Below are 23,446 nucleotides of genomic sequence, written 5' to 3' on the forward strand. Positions count from 1 at the left end.
CTCTATAATCAACGGGACTCTAGGATAAGCAAACTGATCTGAAAGAACTCCAATATCACATACTATCAGCAAACTATTTTCTAGTAATAAAGTAAGCCTGGTCATCAGAACACAGTTTATTCATATTAACACCTTACTGTAAATCGTTAACACGTTGGCCGCCATGTGCATAATTCTGATGCACAAATAGGGGGTCACCCTAGTTGTTGATAAATATTTTCCGCCGGGACACTTCAGACACTTTACTTTTAAATTCTGTCCACCATCATCCTCAGCTCTTAAGAAAAAAGTATTCTTTCAAATGTTCGAACGTTAAAATATTTTCGTTCTCCATCTTTATAAAAACAACACCAATCAAAGTAAAATAGACTACCGGTATCACTGCACTCCTAGTTCACTCACTGAATGTATTGATTTGGAGCTGTCAAAATCTACAAAATCTTCCAGGTGCTTGCAATCAGTACACGTGATTTCCCTAAGGCTGTCCTCATCTTCAAAAAGCAGCCAGTGGCACTACGAACTTATCTGTTTCTCTGTATGTCTGTGACTGTCGGTCACTGACATACGTAGTTCATGCTCGATTGTTTCATTCTGAGAAATTCACTTACAGGAAAGAAACATTTGTTTCCGAAAAAAAAAAATACATATATTGTAGTTACTTGTCCGAAATGTAACGCGAAAAAGTAACGCAAACTAGGTACGTTACTTAAAAATTTGTAAGGCGTTACCGTTACAGTTACTTTGGAAAAAATGTAACGCGTTACTAGGAAACGTTACTTAAAAAGTAACGCGTTACAAGTAACGCGTTACTTGCGTTACGTTACTTCCCAACACTGGCATCGGTAATGAGGGAACCAATTCTAGGCTGCGCGGGAGAAACAATATAAGTCAGAAATTGGCCAAAAGTAGATTAGTCAAAATTGGAGATCTATGTGTCATGCTCCACTGTCGGTTAACTTGGTATAGGTCAATTCTAAACATGAGTTCAATAATCGCGTCTTGGTACCATTAGTATAAGTAATTCATACTTATGCTTGGTAAAATAAAAAATCGCCTCCTGGAAACCTGTATTTTTTGACTCATACTGTTCCTCCCGCGAAGTCAAGAATTAATGGCGTACAATCAAAAATTAAACAGCACTTTCCTTTGGCACACTTGTCCATTGTTACGATTAACTAAATTTGATAATGGAAAGGGCTGCATCTCAAAATCAATCGGCAAGGTTTTTTTTTTCTGTAGTCTTTCGGGATTTTCCACATTTTCCCTCCCGCTCTCCACAACGTGTGTATGTTTTGGAAAAAGTGTCTGTAAGACGTATTCCGAGTGGGTTAGCTACTCGATGGAATTTCAAGTCACGAACCGTCAATTCCGTCTATGAAAATTTAAATGTTTTGAATGAGTGCTTTTCAGAACTAGAGAAATATACCTCAAAAAATCACTATACACGAATTTTGAGCTCTCTGTCATATTCTAGAAGACAGCGAATTCATGTTTTGATTGGAAGTCCTTCACAAAAAATGCCCCATGTGGATATTTTCTATAATCAAATTCAGTGCAGGCAAACTGATAGGCCTACCATTAAATTACAAAGCAGTTAAATATTCATTGAAGAAATTGAGAAAATTCGGAATGACACTGACAATATTATGATAAGTGATATGGTTCTTCCAAAAGTTGGTAAAAACAAATGTGGGCGGATTGAATCTTGCAGAGAACCAGATGCCATGATTTGAGAAAACAACCCATTTGGATGCCGCTAAACTTCCGGATTCTAAAAATTTTAGTGATTTTTCGAAGAAATTTCCGGAACACATTCTGGACATTGCGGTTGAAAGCTATCTAATGTTAGATAAGCAGCGACTTCGCACTAAGCTTTTGGTTCTGTCAGCTTATTTTTAATAACAACTTACAGGACACTTTTAGTGAAATAACAACCCTGTTGCAAATAATAGTGATCATACCAATGTCCACAGCAGAGCCTGAGAGATGTTTTTCATCTCTAAAGAGAATTAAGACATTCGTGAGGAATATCTATGGGTCAAGAAAGGTTAACTCCCTTGCCATGCCCTCAACAGAAAAAAGTTTGATCAACAACATGCCATATTTCAACTCCAGGGTGATAGAGAAGTTTGCCAGCATGAAGAATCGAAGGATGGATTTCAAATTCTGACTTTAGTGGGTCAGTATATATACAGACAGGACAGATCCAGGATTCTCTGAGGGGGTGCACCAATAACTACAAGTACATTTGAATTAAATTTGAGTTTTTTAAAATGCTTTTAGGCATCTGTGATGTGAATGAGAAATTCCTTTGGAAATGCTAAATATCTGCTCTCGATGAATTCTTTCCCTTCAACCTTCAGAAAATTGACTTAAACTATTGATTTTGCAAAACTCACTGCTAGCTTCTCACTTTAGGTAGTGTATATTTACAACGAAGGGGTTGCACCCCCTAAATCCGGCCTTGTATATATATATATATATATATATATATATATGTGTGTGTGTGTGTGTGTATTGTAGCAGGCTTCGTTAACGACAGCACGAGCCACCACTGCCATTTCTGTTTTCTTTTCTTGTCAGCCTATTCTTTTCCACTTCTAGGACTGTGGGCCTATATCTATACCTGACTTTACAAAATTCTGCATACAGCAACGTGACGGTAGAAACGCAAAAAGTCATTTTAAGTTCTATACCAATGATCACAAAATAAATCGTTGTATTGCATTGACACAAGCCGTTGCAATATGTACTCATATCTAGTAGAATACGCTTATCTATGTAGACGTTTCATTTTGTTGCGTCTACTATTTCGTTTGAGAGGTAACAGTTGGCAACCCTGTTCTAAACTGGCAACATTGTTCCTTATGTACTGATGTGTTATGGTAGTGTAAAGGATTGAGCAGAATGAAGGTAAAATTTAATTTTTTATACCCTTTGTAGTTAGAAAATACGTATCCTAATCAGGTTGAAAATGAAGGTCATGTCGTATTAAATTTGCAAACAGAAAATTATATGATGAGTTTTGTTTGAGGTGTTTGATGTTCGTGGATGTATGATATGGAAATAGATCGTAACATTACGTATACATGTGGATCACTCAGTGTGGATTCAAGTTTATATATTTTACTTTGAAATAACTAGAGAGTATTAAAGTTAATTCTAAGTGTAATATGATAGATGTGGCAACTTTATTAAATGAAAAGAATCATTCCAACTTCATACTTTTGTTTTTTCAAATAGTAAACTGAAAATTATTGTCGGCAGATTTTGTAATTTAACATCTGCAGTAAGAATTTTGGTTTAATGAGAACATCAGTGGCGCGGCAGATTGTTTCATAGTTTTTCGATTCTGTTCATGACAATATAGATGAATTGGTTTCTCGGTAACCCACTTTTGAAGCAATTTCGGTTTTGTAATAAACACTTGTTTGTAGTTCATGAATTCAACGTAACTAGATTCTATAAGAAATAATTGGTCTTCTCAAATTTTCTTTGGCATATATTCCGAAGTTGGGCGTCCCTTTTCGTCAAGTTTTTTCACTGTTATCTCCTTTCCACACTTTCTGCAATTTGTTATTAGGTTCATTAATCCGTGCTCTTCACAAACTTTTAAAAGATTTTCCTCGTTATCAATGTATTCCTTCACAAATGTTAAAACTGCTAGTTCATTGCCCTTGTACATTCGCCATGTTGGTAACATAAATGCTCGTTTCTTTCCCACAATGCAACTGTTCGGTTACCTTGCGCCAAGTAGTTCCCTCCGCTCGCCATATAGTCCCATGTTTATAATCGCTTATATATAACAAATAAACAGATTTTTTTAGACTCTTATATATTATCAAGCACACAAACGATCAAATTATCCATATATTTCCTGTAAATTTTAAAAATTTTGTTGGAAACGGACGCCCAACTTTGGAATTTAACCCTTTTCTTTTTATAAGGTTTGTTTATACATTTTAAAAAAAATGGCATTACTAGTATATATAAACCGTGTCAGTGTTGGGCAGAGCAAAACTCTCCTGTCTGTGATGTGCGTAAATGAGAAAAGTGTGACGCTAATGGTGCCCCCCATTACAGCTACCCGAATGGGTTTTCAGCATTACTATTTTAATATACCATACCCACAGTTACTCCTGTTTCATTTCTGTCGTTCACTCTTAATTGTTTTTCAGAAAAAAATTACTTTCGTTCTTCCCTGCCAAATACGTAAGCATCTATATTCTATTATTGTACAAAAACCGCGTATTATCGTCTGACCACACGAACATCGAAATAATAATAAAAATAGTTTCTCCCCCAAAATAATAGATGGTGATCCTGGCTTACTTGGTAATGATTTTTGTTCGAAATAACAGTGTGAACATAGGCGTAAAAACTAGTGCATAAAATGCGAACCGACTTGCGCTGGGTGGGCACTCAAAAGCACGAATGCTATCTAATCGCGTTAAGGCAAGAGCGCAAAAGGGGAGGTGCGAGAGTGTACTTAGGGAGAAGGCGTATCAGCGGTGGTGGGTATACACAAACGAGGATAGTGGAAATACAATGGCTTATGTGTTGCACAGCTTTCGGAGGGATCTTAAAGGCCACCCAAAACAATGCCAAAATGAACTAAATTAGTTTTTGTTAGATGTTCCTATTCTCTTCTGTAGTTTCAATTCTTTCTACACTTACGATAAACTGTTCGTGTGTATATTAGACCAGCCTTTTACACAATTTCAGCAACTGACTCCTTATTTTTTGTACAGCTCGATAAAACTCAAATACGATATGTGACAATTTTGTCATTTACGCACCATTTCCACACTGCCTTTCTCATAAATCGTAACAAGTGTACCTCTCGGCCAGATAGTCACTTCCGTCTCCACATGTAGTGCCGCTTAACAACATCAAAAACAACAAAGAACAAGCATTTTCTTAACTTCAACTATATCCCTCACCTGACTTTCACTCACTCTTCCTCACAGACCGAAATAAATTCTCCAATTCATCTGGTAAATTTTCTAAAATTGATCCGGCGATACAGCAGTTAACCCCATCCATCTCTTGTCAGCCCCCCAATGAAGTATGTTAAGGGTCTTCATCCCGGCGAAATTAAAGTACCGCTAATTTTACAGTAATTATGTGATATCTTCAAATAGATAAATGATAATCGAAATGTGGAACAAGAGCGCCGTAGACAATATTATTTTGCATAAGATACCGTTATCACGACTCACTTATCTGCTTTCGATTTCGAGCCATTTTGAAAATCGGCATTTATTTTCGCGTTTCTAAACAGCTGAAAACGGAAAGCCACTAGGTGACTTGTAATAACGGTACCTCACGCAAAATAATATTGTCTAGGGCGCTCTTGTTCCATATTTCAATTATCTTTTATCTATTTGAAGATATAACATAATTACTGTAAAATTAGCGGTATTTTAATTTCGCCGGGATGAAGACACTTAATGATCTTCATCAGTGAGGGGAGGAGGAAGTTGGACATTCAGCTGAGATGAGAACGTTTCACTACCAAATGGGGTTTGATGGAGGAGCCCCCTACAGTAAAAGTTCATTTTCCTTGCTAAGGTTTCGCTGTTGCCCTCGCCTGTCCGTGATTGCATGTAGTTAAAGCTGTTTAAACCTCATTTTTCCACTTGTTAATATAAATTTTCACTATATATGCATCTGTATTGTATTACTACGCACAAGTGTTTCAACTGTTCAGCGTTTCAAAATGTCATATTGAGAAATAACGAAAGCAATATTTTAGTGGAATTATAAACTTGCTTCCTTACCTTATCACTGTGAGAAAGAATACTACTTCCCCTCATCCTGTCTTCCATATGGAGTATTACGTGGTAAGGGGTACACTTTGCATTTCATATTTCTACCTTTTTATTCATATGAGAGGTAAGATCTCTATATATTTTTTATTACTTACGTAATCCTATTTTATGAATTTATGCAGCTCTCCTTCGAACGTAGGGTAACTCCGAAGAAGTGATGCATTGTGTGGCTGGAATCGAGTGTTGCTGGAATCAATCGTCATCTTTCTCTCCCTTACTGCATCACATAATTCCTAGATTAGTTACCAACACAATGGGTTTGAAGTAGTGACATTAGCCTAGTCGGCGTAATCGTGGAACGTAAAACTTAGACTTCATTTAATTTTACATTATGCTTTATTGTCAGTTCACATAATATATTCTCACTATGCGCCTTAATATATTCCAAGGTTAAACTTCATTTTTCTCCATAATTAGTCACCGTACAATGATAATTTTTATTATCGTTTTTTTTTTTTTTTTTTTTTTTATAAATAAATTTCGTGTAATTCCATTAATTTCTCAGTAGTAAATTTTGTAATTTGGTGGGGGGATACCTGCGGAATTTAACATTTTTTTTTTCCAACTCGACGATACGTTCGCTTACTTTTTGCAACTGTAGCATTGGTTAGATTTAGTTTATTTAGTTTTTGCTTCGCTTTGTTTCAAACACTACACACATTTCTCGAACGGCCAAATGATGTTCAGTAAAGAATTACTCGTTAAGTAGATATCCTTTGGGGCGTCCAAAATAATAAAATTCCTCGAATTCACTTCTTACCTGTGCTCATCTCATCTCGGCCCGATGGGTAAGGAGACCCGTGGTAATTGTATCGTGCGCCGAAGGCACCGAAAATTTAGGCAAGAGCCATGTGATTGCAAGCGGTCTTTGTCACTAATTGAACACTGACAATGGCGAGGAATCGGACAGCTTTGTAACACTACCATACTTAATGATCTAAACAGATATTTCTCAAACGTTTAAGGGATGATCATAGAACTTCCTTTTACCTCACTAGTCATCCTGCGCAAATCCATATGTCCGGTTATATGCAGATGTGATTTTCACTGGGATTTCTGTAGGACATTTCTTGATTCTTTGTGAGGCAATAAAAGGATGGGTTTTAAACATCAAAAATTATCCCATTTGAGTCACATCACAGTGCATTCATAGAGTATATCTTAATATTTCGTTAATATAAATTTGGTTTCATGTGTTTCCGCTCTACATTTATGTATTTCTCTCTTATTGCAGAACACTATAGGTTGGTTAATACTAAAGTGGGTTTGAAATGATATATGCTCTGTTGCAAATTTACCTCCGGATGCACCTTCGTATAGTCCACAATTTGTTTCGACTACTCTACAGTGATGACTTGTATACAGTACCTTTTTTTGTTAGTTTGATGTGCGTATATTTCGTCTGCTGTTCTGTTTGTATGTGGGAATAGGAGAAACAAATCTTAATTTGCAGTTTAGTATTTCGTGCGAAGTGTATTACACTGCTTTCGTCATTTTACTTTGAGATCCGTACTTCTCTACACTTTTACTGCCTTCACTTCGTAATGCTTCCAAATAGGCGAATACGTGCAAAAAAAAAGCTTACGCTTTCGTTGATATATTTCTGTTATTACGCATGGCAGAGGTAATACCTCATACAGGGTGGTCCAAAAGTGTGGAAATACCCTAATCAGTAAGCATTGCAAAATATAACAAAAGTAACAATGTAGATGGGGAGAATGGATGGGGGAGGAGAAATCTGAGGTTACATCACAATGACGTCCGCCATCGGAATTGTCTTAAATGGAAGCCATAGCACGTAATGTCATTTTATTACAAATTGAATGGCTATTATTTTTACTTTGTGTTGTTTCTCCAACAGAAGAGGTTAGTCATATGGCAAGGACCGTGTAGTTACAGGATGTATGCGGTGTGTTCTCCATTCCAGTCGATTATCACGCGCGTTCTGAGTTTTTAGTCACACAAAACTTTGCGCGAGTGTTGGCTATAATTTTGGAATGTGCGTTCACAGTGCGTTCCTTGAGATGCTAAACATCAATAATCTTCACCGCATACACAGCAGGTTTCACATAGCCACACGGTTAGTAGTAGTCCAGTTACGCCAGACCAAGGAAGAAGGGGTCATTTCACAGCTCCTCGCTGGTCAATCCACACATTAGGAAACTGCTGATCAAGGTACTCCAAACACAGGTCCGATATTGGTGTGGGGCACGATCGTACTGGAGAACGTTACGGAATAACCCATACTCCGATAGCATTGATGGCAAGATGCCTTATGACATTCGCTGATGACTTATCGCCGTTAGTTCCCGTCGGTGAATAATGGACCTGCAACACGAGTCCACTACATCACAAAATCCCTTGCCGGGAACACCTGCGGATGCAGATTACTATCCGACCGGTACCGCACATTCTGTTTAACCTCGCTCGAAACAAAGTTTTCTTCATCAGTAAACATCAAAGGGGAACTTGGGATTTTGTCGTAGCTTCTTTTTGGCCCATAGAGCAAATTCCAGACTATGATCTAGATCATCTTTTTTGTGGTGTTGGTGCAGTGCAGCTTACAAGGGTAAAGACATACCGAAGTGATTTCGAGATCGAGGTTGAGGTTTTGTCGCGGTCGCTCCCTCGATGTCTAGGTCGCGATGGATGAAGGGCGCACATAGCGAGGAAGTCGTATCATCGCTAAAGTTCTCAGTTCGAGGAGAAACGTTACTGCGACGCGTGTGAAATTATTGTCAGTGCATAAAGATCACTGCGGAACATTTTGAAATTGAAAGGACCAAACAGTTTATAAATAGGGATGGACACGAGACGAAATATGAGAGAGAAATGCCAGTCTCGTCTCTTGTTTCGCAAAAATATTTGAATCCCATCTCTGTCACTAAATCAAAGACGACTACTTTTTTTTAGTTTTCTGTGAAGAAATAACTTCTTTAAACACTCAGACAAGAAATCATTTCCCAGTAAACTTTTTTTTTTTTTTTTTTTAAGTATGTCTTAGGTTTCGAGGTGGAGGGGGTATTAACTTCAGCAAATGAAGTTTCTTCACTGCAATTCCATTATTCTACGTTTCCTCCCTATGGATACGTGCCTGTCTTTACAGGTATTTCTTTACCATATATCAGTAACGAATTTAGAAGAAGCCCTTCTTTATTAATCTCGGAATTGGGGGGCGTGGAGTTTTTAAGTATAGATATGATTAACAGTAGCTTCTTTTTTTAAGAAATTCGACAATTTACGGACTTCAGCCCGAAAGCACCATCCCTTTAACCGACACTGCCTTAACATTATAATTCTCATATAAATATGAATAACTTATCTGACATTGTCATTTGAATTGCTATTTTCTTCCATTCTCTATTTAGAACTTGCCTATTATAATGTTTGTGTTTGTTTCTTATCCCATATTGCTGGAACATTCCTCACTAGTTCTGTTAATATTTCTTTCATAATCAAATTTAATGGCGCAGCAAAACCTCTCGAGCATAGATACACACAATCCTCTGCAGACGAAATTCTAAATAAACGGGTACTTTATTCCGTGCAGCGCTTCAGGAAGAACCAATGAGAACACGAGCCACAGTAATGCTTCCGCTGCACATCGATGTAAAAACAAACTCGGTTGTTTATCATCGCGACCACTAATTCACCCTCGCGATCGACCTCTAGGTCGCGATGTAGCGTACATCTTCGGCATGCGCTTACTCATTTGAATCCATGGGTTTGTGCCAGTATCGAGGGTGCGACCGCGGCTTAAACCTCAATCTCGATCGTGAGGTCTATTCGGCACATTTGTACCCTAAGAGTACCATATGTTCATTGACATGTGCATGATTGAGGTGTGACTCGCATCAATTTCACGGGCTATACTACGCATATTTCTGTTAGAACTTTTACTGAATGATGTCAACATTGCCAAAGTTGTTGCCTCGTCTGTCGCCATGCTGGGTCTACCATTCTTGGGTCGATCTGTCAAAGATCCCGTTTCTTGGATTTTTTTTCAGCACTACCATTACAGGCGAGAATCTTTTCTGGATGATGACCTAAAATAGTTTGCAATTATTCCAGAGAACAGCACGATCTCCATGTGCTCTACATGCGTCAAGGCTATCCTCGGGTGTCACCTATAGCGATATAGACAAAGAACGTTACATATTTCTCCTGTAAAATTTTAAAATTCTTTGATCCCAGATTCTATACTGGCATTCCGAAAGTTTCACAATAGTTAAATCCAATTGATATCCCATTTTTTCTACCCAGTTGTAACGTAAAATGCTGTATCCAGTTGCCTTCGACTTAGCACCAGAAACTTGGTTCAATTTTCAGAGGTAAAACTGAAATAAAATCTTTCATTTGAACGTCCCACATTATGATCTTTAAGTTAAGGGAGACGGATAATTAAGGCAAGTGAATGATGATGAAAGAATCGGTGAAATGAGAATATGGAGGGAAACGTGAGTACCCCGAGAAAACCCACGGACACAGTGTTGACCATCACAAGCTAAATTGGCCAAGGATTGAACCAGGGACCCCACGCACCAGAGGTAAGCGCTCTACCATTGAGCCACTGTGCCCCGATTTTCAAAAGGGTTATATGTAGTGTTCGAAGCACATTATTTTTTATTTGAAGGGTAAGGGGAAAACAAGGAATGTCCATGTGTGTGCTTTAACGGGTGCTTTGCCCTATCTTTTGATTACTCTTGGTACTGTTTGACTGTATATGCCATGCATGCGTAGATGTAGAAATGTCCATGTAAAAAGGACAAAAGATTTGACTAAACCTAATCATTTTGTATGCGGTTTTCAATATTAAAACGTCGTTTTCTCGAAAATGCACTTTTGTGACATTCCTTCTTCCCCCCCCCCCCCCCCTTACCCGTCATTTATGCTTACAGGACAAGTAAACTATCTGACATTATAGTTTACTGATATATATATCTGAGCTATCCCGCTTCCTCTTACTTTTCTTCAGTTTGAATCGGAATTGGAGAAAATTAGTATTAATATTACAAAAATTCCGCACGACATACCCGAGGCGATTGTAAGCAGTAAATTGCAGTTGTTACATTTTCGAGTAGTATGTTGATCACACTGTTATGTGTGTTACTGATTTTTTTTTTTTTTTTTTTTTTTTTTTTTTTTACACGATATCCCTTTTTATGTTTTGTTTGTTGAATTCCACATTTGTTTTTAATTTATTTCGTTAAGATTTAAGAACTAACTACGTGTTCTGGTGTCAGTTGTGACAGTAATTGCTGTTAGCTTGTAAACTATAAGCGTTAAAGGGATCTTTTTACTGTATGTGAATTCATCTACATACCGGTACATCTGTTTCGACATTCAGCTAACGAATTGAGCAGTGAAATATTTTAAAGAATAAATGTGAGTTGAACACTTGTGGTCGGTTGTGGAGCTCAGAAGAAATGATACAATATTTTTCTAGAGACAATTTGTGACATATGCCTCAAGTCTACGAAAATCAGAACTGTTCTGCAGGCTGGCGGTGTTCTTAGGCACTCGTAATCTGGCAGGTTACATTTTTATTATTTTGATAATATATATGTAATTATAGTAGAACATAATAAAAAGTTTATTTTTAATGATTATTATAAGATACTTGAGAAATCAAACCTAATTCACTTATAGTTTATAGTGAAACCACTCAACGAGAATTTTCTTCTTTCAGCTCAATGTGTCGTTTCCAGCCACAGGGTGCCAAAAGCTCTTTGAAATTAGCGATGAACATAAGTTGCGTATGTTCTATGAAAAGCGTATGGGAGCTGAAGTGGAGGCCGATGCATTAGGAGATGAATGGAAAGGTTACATAGTTCGTATATCGGGAGGAAATGACAAGCAAGGATTTCCAATGAAACAAGGAATCCTAACCAATGGTAAGATATCATTTAAAGTATATTCGTTCTTTACCTAAAATTGCCTCTTTTAGAAAACTTCTCTTGTTGTGCAGTTATGGTTCCGTAACTCTGATTAACAATCAGAACTGTTGCCATTCAGTTCAGTGTTAATGTAACTTATTCTGTTAGACATATATGGCATTGGGCATATTGCTTGTATCCAGTATTTGAGTCCTACTTTACCTATTACCAACTGTTGAGTGATCAGCTGTAGAGAGCTTTAGTAGGACTCGTGTATTTCTTAATGGTCTTTCATTGATAGGGATTGTAGAGATGACTATTTGCAAAATTTAATCAAAAGTTTCAATTTTGTGTTTTTAGAAAGGTATATCTTTAAAATGCTTAAAATATATCCATACAACATTTTCCTAACTACTAATGACCAATAGGGAAATTTAAGATATGGTACGCATGGAACTCATTTTTCAGTATTCCTAGTAAAATACTTTTATTAACAAATATAATTTTATTGAGTATTCCTAAATACAACTTATAACATAGAAACGAAGTTAATAGCTGTTTATAATAGGAAGATTTATATACAGTGGCCTTTAAAGTGATGTCCTGCTGTGATTTTATATATTCAGTTGTCTGACTGAGAGTTCAGATTTTAGTTTTTATAAAGAAGGATGTGAGAACTCAAAGTGGATTATGTTGCGGTATTCACTTATAAGGAACAACAAGACCTTTCCGTTGGTCTTGTGGCTAGTGCATTCCCTTTTGGTGTACGTAGTTCCAAGTTCGATTCTCTGTGAGAGCTTTGAACACATTATGGCGGTTCGGTTTCCACCTTAAGCTGTTAAGTCCACGTTTAATACAGTCTCGTTGCTGAAAAGAGCACTAAAATTTCTCCTACAGTACATCCCTTTTTAAAAAACAACTGGGTCATTCCATGCGAAATTATGCTGTACATTAAAATTCCACTTCATCTTGTCAATTTGTATATTTGTTAATTTACTTGTATACATGGATTGTCTTTTTAAAAATGGTTAATGAGTTGGTTTTGATTTATAACGCAAGAAATTCTTTTTTTTTTTTTTTTTTTTTTTTTTTAATACCTATATGAATTTCATTTTGTAGTTCACTGTGTCCTACATCATTTCATACTGTAAGTTTGTAAAAGTAAAAAAAAACATGTCAGATGTTTGTCATTCATTGTAATTTGTTTGTCCTCTATTGGCCATGTAGTTTTACTTTAATTTTTTTTTTTATTCATTTCATTTCTTAACAAAATGACAGACTATGATGGCGTAGGATTTGTATCTCTATTTATTAAAATATAATCTACTCCTAATACTTTTTTTTCGCTTCTGAAATGAACGTACACCTATCAGGTACACCGTTGTTAGAAGTAGTGAAAGTTCTCTGCATTTTTTTTTATTTTTATTTATTTATTTATTTTTTATTAATGTGTTCTTCAATTAGCGATGTAAATGTCAGAACATCCAAGTACGTTGAATTAATACACCTACAATGTGCATTGAGCAACCTGAAAGAAGTTTATTATTCCTTGTATAATTTCAACTACCAGTCATGTTGTCTTCGACAGCTAGGAAGACCTTCGGCTTCACAAGTACTTTTTACGTTTAATTCAACTTAGACCTTTTTCCAGATACAACTCTAAAATCAGAAATAAGATCTTAAAATTTTAGTAATTACTACGCACAATAACTCAACTTGCGGTACGAATGCAAAAGTAATCTACGATGTTACCCTTAACACTCATCTCATACAATTTGAAATGTTTCTCACTCACTTCAGTTGCTTATTTCTTCTTTAACCCTGCACCAATTTAGAGAAATCTGAAATATTGCGTTATCTATGTATACAGTTTGAAGTAAAGTGGATTAATTTTGGAATGATGCTGTTTGTAACAAAATCCCAATTGTCGAGATTTAACAAGGATGTTTTGTTCTAAAGTAATACTGCTCAAATACATATCTTTCTACTGGTGATGATGACCTTGACGTCCTTTTTAAGTTGTATTTGATAATGCCGAGATGTTTTGATGTCAGAAACTGATTGCCCTTAGTCATTGCAATGTAAGAACTGTTACTTTGACACACGACCTGCTAAATGCCGGCATGTTCAGTTTTGTTCACAAAATACTTTTCTTGTAAATGGGAAAATTTTTCTCAATATATGTGTGTGTGTAATTTGTAGCTAATCTAAAACTTCCCCCTGGCTGATTTAAAAAAAAAAAAAAAACAGCAAATCACCAACAAATATTGAGAAGCATTTTTCGGTTTACAAAAAAATATTCTGTGAACATTACTGAAAGCGTTCCAGCGTTTAGCAGGCCATTTGTCAAAGTGACAGTTCTTTCATCGGAATGATTAAGAGGAAAGTAAAGTGAAATATTACTGATTGTATTCAGATTGCTTTTATATTGGTACCGCTGCACTATTTTGTGAGTTAAAAGTGTGTAGTGACAAGTAATATATATATATATATATATATATATATATATATATATATATATATATATATATATATATATAAAATTATAGCCGAAGCTCTTCATTACTGTTTAGCCATCCAAGGCAAAAGTATTAGTTGCCGGTGTTACTAGGAATGTGAAAATCCTTCTAGGATCTCAAAGCACAAGATAGGTGAGTGTTATGTTAACAAAATATGGCAGATGGTATCTGCATAAAGTGGAAAGTATGCTGTTCGGTAAGTAAATATTGTGCTTTCAATGTAGGTGATTATTACATAGTACAAGTGATACATCACATATAATTTATTTTCCTGGTCTTCAGGTCGAGTGCGGCTTCTGTTGTCGAAAGGCCATTCTTGCTACAGACCACGTAGAGATGGTGAGAGGAAACGTAAATCAGTTCGTGGCTGTATCGTAGATTCTAATTTGAGTGTTCTAGCTCTTGTCATCGTGAAAAAAGGAGAACAGGTAAGTAAATGGGATGAAATTTCTGGTCTTTGGAAGACAAATGGAAATTGTCATTTACTGTATAGATACGTATTAGCATCAATTATGTGCTTCGCGGGGTTAAATTTAAAAAATAGTAAGATGTTCCATTAATTGGTCACTTTTTTACTATTACTAAAGCGCTCTGTGATATCGATCGGTCACTTTCGATCATTTTTGTATTCACTCCTCCTCCTCCCCCATGTTGCGTGGTTGAATTTGGTTTTAAACAACATCTGTAGTGTCATTGTTCATCACAATGACCCCGAAAACTGTGGATTTGGTACTAATATCGGTCATTTTCAATGATATATGCATCTCCCCCAAGTTGCAGAGCTGAATTTGGATTTAAATGGCAACAGAAGTATCACTGTTCATCTCAGCGACCCCGAAAACTATGAATTCGGCACCAATATAGGCTATTTTCGATGATTATATATATATTTCAAATCAACATGTTAAATGAAAACTTAAAATGTTACATTTATTATTCATTGCTGCAAACTAAAGATGTCACAAACATTCAAAATTTGGAAGCCTCTATCTCACATACAGCACAACGGAGATGGACAAGACAATGAACATCGGAAATATCTTAGCGTTGTATATTATGGTCTTGGTGTGACTTGTTTTAAATGAATAGCAACGAAGTTACAAGGGCTTCAAAATTTGAATTTTTTCGAAAGACTGTTTCAAAAAGAAAAGTTTAGATAAGTATCTTATCTAATTACTTGTGTGGTTTGCAATGAATGTGTAAATTATTTTGAAGTTTACAACACTTCGATATCTCAAACCGTTCCGGAGATATGATAAACATGGATGAAGTTTGCAACACTGCTTAAATCGTAATTGCAATTGCGAGGACTTGTAATTACACCTACTAAAAGTTATTCCTGCAATGCTAAAATAGAAGAAAAACAACTATCAGTTTAAATGTCCAGAAATACGCCATTTTCAGCAGTGCTGCGAACTTCATCAATATTTATGACATCTCCGGAACGGATTAAAATATCGAAGTGCTGTAAACTGGAAAATGATTTGTTTGCCAATTGAAAACCACACAAGTAATTGGATATGATACTTACCTAGGCATGGTTTTAAAATAAAGCCTTTCGAAAAATTTCAAATTTTCAAGCCCTTGCAACTTCGTTGTTATTCATTCAAAACAACTCATACCAAGACCATAGTATCCAACATTAAGATGCTTCCGATGGGCATTGTCTTGTCCATCTCCGTTTTGCTGTATGTGTGATAGAGGCTTCCAAACTTTGAATGTATGTGATATTATAACATCCTTAGTTTGCAACACTGAATAATGTATTTTCAGTTTTCGTTTAACATGTTGATTTGAAATACGTAATAATCTGACGTAGTGCCATTTGAAAAAAATATAACTACTGGGATGACAACACTGTTCACCTGGTGGTGGTGTTTAATACGTAAAACGATGTCCCTCTTCTTATAGTTGCTTCATGCAAAGTTTTGATTTTCTCTCCCTTCTGGTTTCTCCGTTATTACGGATGTTCCAGGTAAATTGTCTACCCTGTATATTCAGTCTCCGACATGTTGAGATGCTCGGCAACGAAGTATCGATGTTCATCTCATCGAACCCTAAAACTGTGGATTCGACACTGATATTGGTTATTTTCGATCATTTTTATGTGCCTTCCCCTCCTCCAAGTTGGGGAGCTGAATTTGGATTTAAACGCCATCGGAAGTGTCACTGTTAGTCTCAGCTAACCCGAAAACTATGAATTCGACCTAATATTGATAATTTTTTATTATGTATCTCCTCCTCCCCTCTCCCAAGGTGTGGAACTGAATTTGGATGTAAATGGGATTGGAAGTGTCACTGCTCAACTCAGCGACCCCGAAAACAATGTATTGGACACAAATATGAATGACTGACAAAATTGAACTTTTCTTCGGTACAGTAAATGGAAAACTGTGAAACTAACAGAATAACGACAATATTTTTTAATTAAGTGACTTGCAGATTTGTTATAGAACTTACTATTTCATTTATTTTTTTGTATCAATAGTTTAAATAAAGTAACTTAACGACGCTGTTGTGCTTACCACCATTACTGATATTTACAGATAAGTACTGTATATTCTCAAAATTAACTTGAGCGACCATGGTAGGGAAGGGCAAATTTTTAAAGTCTAATCCCTCAGTGGTTATGCATTTTCTTGCCCATCTTTAGTAATTGAAAACCATGGTTATGAACATTTCTGTTTGTTACTGATTATTGGGATATTTTGAAATTGAAGAAAGTAGTATGCTCACTAGAAACTTTGGATAGGAATTTACAGTAATTTCAAAAATTATGTGCATTTTAGATAATAATTTTAACTCAGTATATCGCAAAATTTATTTAATTCCAATAACACTTGTGCTTATCATCCTTCAGATCCACAGAATGAAAATAAAATGTGATGTTCGTTTTTATAATTGAAATTTTATATAACGCGAACGCTTGTTTTTCTGTAAGTATTGATGGTTCCTATATTTTAATACAAAAATGTTGTTTTTCAGGAAATCCCAGGTCTTACTGATACAACAATTCCTCGCCGTCTAGGACCTAAACGAGCGTCAAAGATCAGAAAGCTTTTTAATCTAAGCAAGGAGGACGATGTTCGTCAGTACGTAATTAAACGTCCCTTGCCACAAAAGGAAGGCAAAAAGCAGCGATTTAAGGCACCCAAAATACAGAGGTTGATTACACCAGTTACATTACAGGTAAATTAATGGGAAATTTTGTGATATTTCAAGGAATGTATTTACTGCCCATAACTATTTTGCCATGACCCATTATTTTTTGTCGGATCCAACATTTGTTAAATAATAAAACTAAATGTCAGATTTTCTTTCGGGAGGTAGGGCGTGTCCGGACCTCCAGGATCCACCTTTTGTGTATAATGCTTTCCTGTCTCCAGGTATCTAGTTTCTTTTGCACTGCTGTCTTAGTTTCACTCACTAGTACGTTGTTGTTCACAAATAGCATATTCCAAGATTCTAACTCTTGAACATCCTTTGTAAGCGCGTCCATCACAACTGAATGAAGACTAGATCCCTTATGAAATCTTACTTAACTGTGAATTCTTTGTTATTTCATAGGCACTTTTCACTCCTGCCGTGCATCCATCATACATATCTTGTGAACAGATGTGTGTGTTTGGAACTCATTTTCTTCAGTGCCCACCAAATTATATCCCGTGGCTTTCTATCGTACTCTTTTTCTAGGTCGATGAATACCATGCGAAGATTCTTCTGGTATTTTCTGTACTTTATCATTAACTCTTGAGTGGTATAAACCAGTAAACGTTCTGACAATGAGTAGCGATCACAATTTATTCATTGTAGGTATTGTTAATCCACGTTAAATGCTGATGTGAATATACTGTCAAATACTAATTGAACTTAAACTTTTAGAAAGAATTAGGTTACGTAAAAAGTTAGTTGTGGTTAATGAGTAGAAAATATCGTGGTTTTTATATAGGTAGGTAATAGACATAAATTGTGTATCCACACACGGGCAACATCTTGGTTTTATTATACCGTGATCGTGTTCACGTGTGTGGAAGAGCAAATTCTTTTGTTGATTTGTGAAGTGGAAAATACATTTTCAGATTCACAGTGTACAATTGATACAGTTCAATAATGTGTTCTATATTTGTTATGTATATACACAATGCGGCAATTAAGAAACGAGACTAGGCCTGTAGTAATAATAATAAAAAAATGAATAAGTGACATAAATGTATCTTGGTTTAGGTTTATTCAAAATACGAACCTCCTTTGTTCAGACACAGTTTTACATGGTCCAGTAAGTCATGGAATGACATCTGGAAGTCCTGGACTGTGATAGTGTTTAGGTTCCTCGTTATTGTTTTTTTTTAATTATTATTATTGTTTTTATTTATTGTGGAAACCGTCAAAAATGGAAACTTTCAATAGTGCTTTTAATTTGGGAAAGAAAGTAATCACATTGGGACAGGTCAGTCTCGTTTCTTAATTGCTGCACTATATGTAATCTAAATAAAGCATAGCACATTTTTTATTATTATTATTTTGTCTTGTCATAGGTATTTAACAAAAGTCTAGGCTGTGTATTTATTTTTCGTTGTATTGTTAATAAAATTATACAAGTAAATAGAAGCGTTTTATATGTTGCTACAGGTTATCAAACAGGAGCTAACATATTTAAAATTAGCAACTCGTTTTTATTAGTTGCTTGATATCTGAATGAAGATTAATATAAACATAATAAGGGCTTAATAAATTGAAGGTAATTAGAACGTGCCTATTGAATATTTATGAAAAATGTAATATAAATTTCCGAAATTCTTTACATTGGCTACACTCGAAAAAGATCGCAATTATCACATGTAATGTGCATGTTTATGAAGATGAAATTTCATACTTTAGAAGAAGAAGAAATTTAGTACTAAAAAAAAATCCAAACAAATATTTGTCAATTGTTACTGTTGTTACAAGCTTCCCACATTCCGAAAAGCTAGGACAGTCTGGGATTTATGTAAAATGCTATTAAGAAACTCAAATCCATCAAATTGGCATATTTTAACGCTAATTCGTACTGAATCCAGACCTCAAATATTCGGCATTAGTATAATACACTGGAAAAAAATCACCACCTCGTCTGAAGAAGCAAGCGAATATCTATTGATTGATACATTCTCTTGTTATCAGAGTATTGCATAGTGGTGTTTTCTTGGGTTTCCATCAGATTGGTCTGTGATCAGTCCTCACGGTGTTGGCGAGAACATGTATTAATAACATGATTTTTGAGTGCGTTGTACGTTACAACTCCTTTGGTGGTTGTTGATTATTGTCAGAACTATGTTACAAGTTTCTTGATTTATTCAGTAAGAGATAGGAGTTAGCCATAGTGTTCAGACTTAACGTTAAACTGAAAAGTGAAGGCTGGAAACACGTGGTATTTTCAGATGAAAAGCTGCTTAAATTGAGAATGATAAATCAATATAATTTTGGATTAGAAAGGCAGAGAAACTTTATAATTAATGCGTTTCTCAAACAACAAAAGTTTTATTGCAGGATTAGTATATTGGGTGATTGTCTACAACATGAAAATTTCCAACAACTCCAACCTTAATGCTGTAAATCTTGTATCGTGAACTTTACTGACTGCACATAATCACTTCTCAGAAAATAATCGTGATTACTTCATCTTTCAAGATGATAATGTGACTTGTCTTCGTGCATAGGCGGTGGATATGTGATTTCGTGGCATGAACACACACAGACTCCGTTCGCTTCCCAACTCTCCCGATCAGTATCCCATTTAAACGTATGGGTATGATGTTCAGAAAACTTGGTAATCAAAGCTCTAGGTCAAAACAGGACCTAATGGCACCAGTTCAAGTTTGGTTTCATGAAATTGACATTGTATATTGTGAAAGTCTCATTGCCAATACGCCTCGAAGGTTGGAAGCACTGCGGAAAAGCTAGGAACGGGGCACACCTCAAATTCTTAATTTTCACATCAATATTATTGTAGATTTTGCTTTCTTTTGTTGCAGTTCTGAAAATTGCTGCCTCATTACATTTCAGTTGATTCTTTCTATGTATGTATAGGGTAAATCTACGTATATGAGAGATCTCTTGTAAACCATGTTCAATATTGAAATTGGCTTGTAATTGCGTGTAAAAATGACAACATAGAAAATAATAATAATAATAATAAGTCAGATACTGAGAACTAAAGTTCTGCTACTTTATGCAGTTTCAGATCCAAAACCCTTAAGCGTTCGCAAAAGTACGAAATAATGGTATTATTTTTCTACAGGGTGTAGGATTTCTGATTGTGTAACGTAGAAAACTAAGCCAATTTCTTTCTGTACTGTAATCGTGGAATTTCTCGAAATTGATTTCGTAGAATGTGAGAAGAAGATGGGTAGATTAAGTTAGGTAACTTCATTGTACAGGCAGTGACGGACAACAAAAAATTGTTTACTTCACTGTAAGATAAGTGGAGGAAATAACCGAGTGTATGATGATGATACCAATTCTTGTACAGGTGCGAATTCAGTGATTACTGTATCACATCTATGGAAGGTGGCTTTTGGGTCAATGAAATTTTGTGGAAGATAAGTGAATGCCGTGGTGGTAAAGTCCTGTATTTGACTGCATTTTTGCCCACTCTGCGTAAAGCAAATTTCCCATTATAACACAGGGTGTCTACTGGTCATGAAAGTCATGAAAAAGTCATATATTTTGCTTAGTGGTCATGAAAGCCATGAAAAAGTCCTTTATTTACCCAACTGGTCATGAAAATCTGAAATCTCAGAGTATGTTTTTATACTTCATACTTTTATACCTCATACTGCATGTACTGAAACAGTTGTATCAGGCCAGTAATTGTGAGAATTTTCCCCACCAGTTAGTGCTAGCTAACTGATACTTTACTGTCTTCCTAGCTGCTCCCCATTTCATCTTCTAGTCTCTGTAATATAGTAACAACTTTTTACTGTCCAAGTTTCTGATCTGCTATTTCTTTATTTCTAAGAAATGTAAATTGTGTATTTTTGGGCCTTTAGACTTATGCAAATAATATTATTCGTTTGAGTTTGCAGATTTTAAATTTGATCTATTTTTTTAAAACGAATTTCTTTTATAATTTGTTTTGTCTTTGGGCAGTTCTCTGAGTGCTTAATTTCAGACAAATTTCTGATAGATGGATAATTATACTCAGAATTAAAACTTCAAATACAGTATAGAGTGATTCACTGGTAAGAGCAGGCCCGTATTTAGGTAAGTGCTATTCTGTGCTCGAGCACAAGGCGGCAGAATTTTAGATTCTTTCTTTAAGATTCACAATAAGTGATATTTAAGACTAGCAACCCGCATAGTTCCGATGCACCACTGATGGTAGGGGTTTATTATTACTAATGTTAAATTTTTATCGCCATGGTCATGAAAATTTGAACAAAAAGGTCATGAAAAGTCATGAATTTACTTTCTGGTATTCCAGTAGACACCCTGTAACAGCCACCAGCAACCATAAAAGAACGTGGAAAACTTTCAGCAGATTCACATATCCAGTCAGGATGACTTACGAAATTACATTGTTTCACGTCCAACCCATGCTTTGCCCCGAGTGATTAGAAAGCTTCGTTGGTTCTCTGCATGATGGTGTTGTACAGCTTTCGACTGTTCGTCTGCCTCTTCATAATGAGAGGAATGCTGCATATAAACTCAAGTTGAATATAAGTTGTAAATCTGTCGGTTGTGTGTTTTACCGTTGCTTTATGTTTGCTGCGACTGTTTGGCTGTATTTATTCCTCCATTGCACCAAGTTTTTTTTACGTCAGGCAAAACGCTTGGGCTGTGTACAGTTTCGAACAGCAGTAGTAAGGTTCCCATCTTGCGACTCAGCATTTCGTTAATACTTTTCTTTGATACACGGAAATCTTTCATACACTGTTTACTTATTCAGCTATAACTGATACCAGTTTCAGAAAGGGTACAAGTGTATAGTACAGCCGCGTGCACACATGTTGCTATTTAGTGATTAAATTTGTTACCATAAACGTGAAATTGATCTCTATGCTCATTCTGTTTTTGAAATGACTTTATTGTATACAGAGCTGACTTAAGAAATTTCTCGTTTCAGCGCAAGAGGCATCGCTTGGCACTTAAGAGACGCCGTGCAGTGAAGAGGAAAGAAGAAGCTGCAAATTACGCTAAATTGTTGGCCCAAAGACAAAAGGAGGCTAAGGAACGTCGTCAACAAGAGCTTCGTCGCCGCCGCTCAGCCTCAATGAGAGATTCTAAGTCTTCAAGTCAAAGTGGTCAAAAGTAATGGAAGAATAAAAATATAAAAGAACTGTTTTGGTACAGGAATATGTATAAAAGTTGAAATAAAAAACTGGACAGGATATAACGTGTTTTTGGATTTACCCTGAAGCAGGAATTGTTCATCCGACAGTGATATATGTCGGTTTCAGAAAGTTAAATGTTTTGGTTCCTCAATTTCTTACGCACTCGGTTTCAGCACTTTTCGATTTAAGCAAAACATCATCATAATCATCTCTGCATTAGAACAATTAAATACGCATAGCTTTTCGATAACACGACAGATGATTCGTAAACTAAACGAACTTCTAACAAATAGATTAGAAATTAAAAGATGATAGATACTCTTGCAAAATCTATGGGGAAAAATGTCTTCGAAACTGTCATTATGAATAGATCCGGCTCATTCGATTTTTGTTTTCTACTTGTTTTTTAGTTACATGTGAAATGTTCATTACAAGTATACATAAAATTTGAGTAGGTGATTCACATACTTCCACAGGGTTGCCTGTTTTCAACAAAATTCCAAATACGAGGACTAGAAAGTAATGGCAATACCGAAATAAACAATTCATTTCTAACAAATCAGGGTGCCTTCAATATATGAGTCTTACAATCCAAAACATCCTGTTTTTGGAGGGTTTTTTAAATTCCTGATTTGGTAATGCCTTCTAATTTAGAATCAACAGTATTTCACGATCAAAATATCCTGTGTTGTAAATAAGTGGGGGAAATTACACGTATTTCCAAAATGTCTGTTGTCCCTTAGAACAATCTTAAATGGGAGACCAACATTTTCAGAAACAAATGGTTCTCTTCAGTTTAAGACATACATATGAAAACTACTGAAGTTCCAAAGTGACCCTTGTCCAATTCTATGTATACTCGATTTAAAATTACAATGTTCTATAAAACAAAGTATTGCTTATTG

At 35.7% G+C, this 23,446-nt stretch overlaps 1 protein-coding gene across 1 annotated transcript; it reads left to right on the forward strand.

Annotated features, from left to right (window-relative positions):
- Nucleotides 1–2,756: 2,756 nt before the first annotated feature.
- Nucleotides 2,757–22,603, forward strand: RpS6 (ribosomal protein S6). Its single transcript, XM_081733646.1, has 5 exons — nucleotides 2,757–2,913; nucleotides 11,524–11,728; nucleotides 14,512–14,657; nucleotides 17,215–17,418; nucleotides 22,334–22,603. Exons 1-5 carry the CDS (start codon nucleotides 2,908–2,910, stop codon nucleotides 22,520–22,522), a joined length of 750 nt encoding a protein of 249 aa, XP_081589772.1. The 5' UTR covers nucleotides 2,757–2,907; the 3' UTR covers nucleotides 22,523–22,603.
- The last annotated feature ends 843 nt before the right edge of the window (nucleotides 22,604–23,446 follow it).

This window comes from Thermobia domestica, chromosome 12 (genome assembly GCF_964235325.1).
Source record: "Thermobia domestica chromosome 12, izTheDome1.hap1.1, whole genome shotgun sequence".
In the NCBI taxonomy this organism is placed as follows: Eukaryota; Metazoa; Arthropoda; class Insecta; order Zygentoma; family Lepismatidae; genus Thermobia; species Thermobia domestica.